Source organism: Silene latifolia, chromosome X (genome assembly GCF_048544455.1).
Source record: "Silene latifolia isolate original U9 population chromosome X, ASM4854445v1, whole genome shotgun sequence".
NCBI classification, from domain to species: domain Eukaryota; kingdom Viridiplantae; phylum Streptophyta; class Magnoliopsida; order Caryophyllales; family Caryophyllaceae; genus Silene; species Silene latifolia.
In genome coordinates this window covers 287,774,925-287,780,829 of record NC_133537.1, presented here as the reverse complement: position 1 = coordinate 287,780,829, position 5,905 = coordinate 287,774,925, and the positions used below count along the sequence as shown (strand labels likewise).

Below are 5,905 nucleotides of genomic sequence, written 5' to 3'. Positions count from 1 at the left end.
CCATCCACATAATAACCAACTACCCGCTAAAGACTATTATGAGGAAGCCTGAACTTTCGGGCAGAATGACTAAAGGGTCAGTGCATCTTAGTGGGTATGACTTACAATTCGAACTCAGAACAGCGATAAAATCCCAAGCCCTAGCGGATTTCGTCTTTGACTTCTGCTCTACTACCCGTGGGGAGGCAGAAGAAGGAATGCTGACAATAACGGGGAGTCAGGATAGCGAGATATGGACCCTATACATTGACGGAGCCTCAAATGCAAGGGGAGCTGGTGTAGGTTTGGTCCTTCGATCACCTAAAGGTAATATGATAGTACAAGCTGTTAGGTGTGAGTTCAAAGCAACCAACAACGAGGCCGAATATGAAGCCCTTATACTTGGGATGTAGATGGCGTCAGGGCTTAAGGTGAGAAACCTGAGGGTATATAGTGACTCCTTACTTGTGGTGAATCACGTGAACAACGAATATGTGGCACGTGATTCAAAGATAGCCTACTTGAAGATAGCCACAGAGCAAAAGTTAAAATTTAGAACGTTCAAGATAACTCAGGTGCCGCGAGATCAGAACGTGGAAGCAGACGCCCTGGCAACGTTAGGGGCCACCTTCCAGCCCACAGAACTGTCAAATATACCTATTACCCATGTATTGACACCAGCCATCCAGAAGGAGCCAAATCAGAATCCGGTGAAAGAGGCTGTACACATGCAGTATACGCAGGGAGCCAAGACTCTGGTTTCCACAGTAGGACAGCAGGATCTAGATTGGAGAGCACCGTACATAAACTGGCTAAGGGATAGGACACTCCCTGAGGATAGAAAGGAAGCACAAAGTTTCAGGATAAAAGCCTCCAGGTATATTATGATTGATAATATTCTCTTCAGAAAGTCATTGGCAGGACCATGCCTCAGGTGCTTGAACAAAGAGAAGGCAGAAACGGTGCTTCATGATGTACACGGCAGAGAATGTGGGAACCATGCTGGAGGACGAAGTCTGTCTAACAAAATCTTGAGACAAGGGTATTTCTGGCCCACCATGCGCGCAGATGCCGTAAATCATGCCAAACGCTGTGAGTCATGTAAAAAGGCGGCTCCAGCAATCCACCAGCCAGCAGAACCAATGCATCCAATTATCTCTCCATGCCCATTCATGATGTGAGGTGTTTTGTATGGATTTTGCGCAAGGCGAAATCAGGCCAGGGTGAAATTGTGTAGGGTTCACTAGCTCTATATAGTCTGTAGATCAGGTCGTCAGGGTACAATAATAAGCTGTAAATGAAATAACAACAATAACAATAAGACAAGTAATTTTGTACGTGGAAAACCCTTGAATGGGAAAAAACCACGGGCACCAAGCCAGGAGAGGATTTCACTATGTAATTTGGGAGAATAACTGTATGATAATAATAATGCTTATATTTCTCTATGTATTGTGTATGCTTCTTCTTGCGTACGAATGAGATGCCCCCTAGTATCTTCAAAGTGTTCTTTATTCCATCTTGAACGGCTGCTTGATCCGGCATTAAAGGCAGATTATTCTCCATTATTACCAGTAGTAATTGCCAATTATTTCTCACTTAATTACTGCATTTACTGCATAATCTTCACACTTAATGCTGCGTATATAATCCCTTTATAACACGCGTATATGGTCTAATATCGTCCTGATATTTTGACCGTTGTCCTCTCCATGGCCTGGCGCCTATCTTCATGTGCCCTGATAGCCTGACACCCTGACAGCCTGGCAGTCAGGTTCAGGTGAGATACTGATCAGGAAGGTCTGCGGATTTCCAGGCCTAACAATTGCCCCTTATCTCCTCATTTGCAGTGTGTCAGGACGAAAAAATGAGGAGATAACTTTATTATTGGTAAGATTACCAAACGGTTAAGTTTTTCCAGATAAATTTCCTGTAACGGCTATTTTACTGCAGTTGCTGATGCGTGTTTATTTACTGCAACTTTCTTAATGATTATCCACTTCCTTTGCGGCTGAAACCCTAATCCTCTTCATTATAAATACCTGTGTGCTTCATTAAGTTGAACTCACCAACGCAATTTCTTGTCATCTTCTCTCTTTAACAATCTTTTTCTTCAGTTTTCTTAATTTCCAACTCCCTCAATCTTTAATCAATTCTCCATAATCTTTCAAATAATGGCTGCAAAGAAAAATCTGCCAGGGCAGCGGTTCCTGCAACTCCTTCTCCTCAGAATCCTGAGGAAACTTCTTCTGAAAATCTGCCTACTTCTTCTGCTGCTCCATCTCCCACGATCAATAAGCCGGGTGATTCTCCATTGGAGATGATCTCAATATTTCATAGTGATTTCCAATTCAAGCCTACAAAGGTTTTAAATGAGAATCAGTCTTCTGCAAACCGTTTGAAGCCTGAGTTTGAGAAGATTTTGAAGGATAAGGGGATCATCCCTGCTGATGCTGAAGTCTGGATCCCTGAGAATTCTCCTATCAGCGCCGACTGGGCTTGTCCTGGTTGGTTCTCGCATCCATGACCGGGCTTTCGGGCGGTGTAAGCTTCCTTTTTCTCCTCTTATGGTTGAGGTTATTAAGGAGATCGGTGTTCCATCTTATCAATTAATGCCAATGGTGTGAAAGGTTGTATGTTCCATTGAGAATCTCTGTAAAAAACACAATATCTCTTTTTCTCTTGACGATTTGAAGATCTGTTATGCTGTTAAAACAAACAGTCCTGGCCGTATAAGTTTTAAGCTCAGGGCGTCTACTACTCCTCTTCTGAGTAATTTGGACAAAGGGCCATGATAAAGGTCAAATCATTGGGTACATGTTTGTCGTGGACTAATTCTCGTGGATCCCGACTTGGCGTATTTGAATCATGAGGCTGCGTTGTCTTTGGTGAGTCTTTTGGTTTCTTTCTTTGCCCTGCATGTTTTATTTGTTAGTGAAAAATAAAAATTATAATAAGTCATACCTCTTATGTGTGCAGTTGATGACTGGGTTACTGAAATTGAGTATCCCACTCCCAATGTTTCTGCTTTCCTCGCTATTCCTCCTTTGGAGAGGTCCTGGCCTCTCTGTTGTGGGGTTGGTCACCTTCCTCGCTGTTTGAAGGCTGACGGTTCTCCCAGGGCGGCTAAAGCGTCAGGGGCTGCTAGTGCCACTACCTCAGGCAGTCTTAATCTTTCCTTTCTTTTTAGTTAGGCTTTCTGATGATGCATGGTCTATATTAATGATACAGTATTTCGTGTTGCAGCCACCAGGTCGTCTATTCGCCTTGCCAGGTTTGGTATGGCTGACCTTTCAGCCAGGCTGGCTAAGATTAAGGAGGAAGGGTCCCGGGGAAGCGGGGATGCTTGAGCTCGTTATTGACTTGACCGAACATCCGATCTTTTTGCTAAGGTTACCGCCGTACTGCCGCCCCCGAAGATGTCGATGTTTCATGTCCCGGTCGGGAGGTGAGAGCCAGGTTGGACAATATGGAGGTCGCTAGGGTGAAGATCGGGATAATGTCGCTTCTAAATCGGATGTCATGCTTACCCTTGACCCCGTTGAGACTACTACTCAGCATTGCTTGATGGATCATTCGGTCGCCTCTTGGCCGGTGCCTTGGGCGCCGTAAAGGGAGGTAGGTTGGAACAATTTCTATGTGTATTTTGTTTTGGTAGTTTTCTATTATTAGGGTAAGTTACTCATTCTTTTCTCTCTGTTTTGATCGAAGTCTTTGTGTCGACTGTCTCCATAATGCTTATCGGGCTACTCTTTGGTAGCGACTGATCGATGAGATCGATTATGATAGGCTAAAGTCCGAGCCGGATTTTGCACGAGCCGACACGGGCCGCTAAAGTCTGTTGACTTGACAAGGGTGCAGTCGCGAGGGATCTTCCGCTAAGACGAGGCGATTCGAGCAAGCGGCTGTTGTAGGAGGCCTTGGACAGAAATGAGGAGCTCGCCCAAGAGAGGGATGACTTGGAGTTTAAGCTGGATGATGCTTCCCTCTACTTCTATATCAAGGGAAGGGCGGCTGCTATATCGGAGCCTGTCGAGGCCAGGGCCAAATGGGACCCCGCACCGAGATGGCTTTTGCTTTGCTTCAAAGTATCCCGACCGCATAATTTGGAGAATAAACAGGAGGTCGACTCTCCGGGGAGCGGGGCGTTGAGGCCGATCCCAGGCTAAGAGTGGGGAGCAGTTGTTGATGTTTGCTGCTTGTTTCTAAGGAGAAACAGTAATATATTTTTTCAGTTGGTATTTTGGCCCATCCAGGGGGGGATGTCCCTGGACAAACAATATTTTAATTTTCCTGTCTTGGGTCAGGGAGACTATCCCTGGCCTTTATGAATATTTTGGCACCTTTGCCCCAGGGGGTAAAGGTTTTTATTAATATAGGCATGATGGCCTTCTTTTGGTTCATTCTGCTTTTGATATTTCTTTGTGAGTTTCATCCTGTTGGGCCTGTCAAACATTCTGTTTGAATAACCTGCACATTATTTTCGTTTTATTTTGTTATTCATGAGTAATTCAACCAAGTATAGTTTTTTGCTATAATGGTTGAAGGGGTGGGAAAACCGGCCCATCGGAGGGCTTATGTCCCCATGCCTAGCCGGGAGGGCTTAGTATTCGGCCTGTCAAGAGGGCATTTTAGACTAATTGTTTGGGAGAGAACACCCTTACACTGTCTTGCTGCGTCCAACCGGTTGTAATCCGTGGCGATAAACCTAGTCGTCGAGCAATTATTTCATGCCGATTGGTCCGACTCTTTCGTATCCGTGGCGGTTACCAACTCGTCAGGCATAGTTAAGTGCAAATTTTTTGTTTCAGGAATGTATAATAGAGTAGCCCTCAATCCTAAATATTTATGCATATAATCTTTTATCATGTGTAATTGTTCAGGATTCAAAAAGTAAATAGATAGGGTAGTTTGAACAGATATAAAATACAGACAGGGCATTTAAAACATGTAGTTCATCACATAGCATGTTAGGTTGAGTAGTGATTGAATTTATACCTGGTTGTAACCTGATCTTTACATATGGAATAATTTTAAATGAGTTACATTCCAGGCTCTCTGGATCATTTCCCCTTCTAGCGTTTGGAGCCTGTATGCTCCTTGTCCAACAATTGAATCAATTAAGTAAGGGCCTTCCCATGTGGGAGCCAGTTTGCCTGCTGATTTTTCTTTTTTATTTGGAAATACTTTGCGTAGGACAAGGTCTCCTTCTTTAAAGACCCTGACGTTTTTATTGTAGGTCATGGCGACTGCTTGTTGATATGATGCCATCCTAATTTTGGCAGCGTCTCTTAATTCTTCTGTCAGGACCAAGTTGTCTTGCATCAGGTCTTTGTTTGCTTCAACGTTGTTCAGGCTGCATCTGGATGTTGGTACTCGTACTTCCGCAGGAATGACAGCTTCACAGCCATATACCAGGGAGTAAGGTGTTTGGCCTGTTGCAGTTTTTGGAGTTGTCCTGTCTGCCCATAGTACTAATGGAAGTTCTTTAGCCCATCTGCCTCGTCTTCTTTTCAGCTTCTTTTTTAGGCAGCTTATGACTACCTTGTTGCTTGACTCCGCCTGGCCATTAGCCTTTGGGTATCCAGGGGTTGATGTTACCAGGTTGATATTCTATTCTTGGCAAAATGCTTGGGTCCTTTTCCCTACGAACTGAGTTCCGTTGTCGCATACTATTTCTGATGGGACTCCATATCTGCAAATGATGTTTGTCCCGATGAAGGATATTACTTCTTTTTCGATTACTTGCTCGAAAGAGTCACCTCAATCCATTTGGAGAAGTAATCAGTCATAGCTAACATGAAGACTTTTTGTCTTGGAGCTACAGGCAGTTTTCCCACAATATCCATGCCCCACTTTATGAATGGTCAGGGTGCGGAAATTGAATGAAGTAGTTCAGATGGCTGATGTATGATTGGTGCATGAA

The 5,905-nt window shown here is 44.1% G+C and overlaps 1 protein-coding gene across 1 annotated transcript; it reads left to right on the top strand.

Annotated features, from left to right (window-relative positions):
• Positions 1 to 392: 392 nt before the first annotated feature.
• LOC141620260 (uncharacterized) lies at positions 393 to 1,160 on the top strand. Its single transcript, XM_074437179.1, has one exon. It carries the CDS (start codon positions 393 to 395, stop codon positions 1,158 to 1,160), a length of 768 nt encoding a protein of 255 aa, XP_074293280.1.
• Positions 1,161 to 5,905: the final 4,745 nt, after the last annotated feature.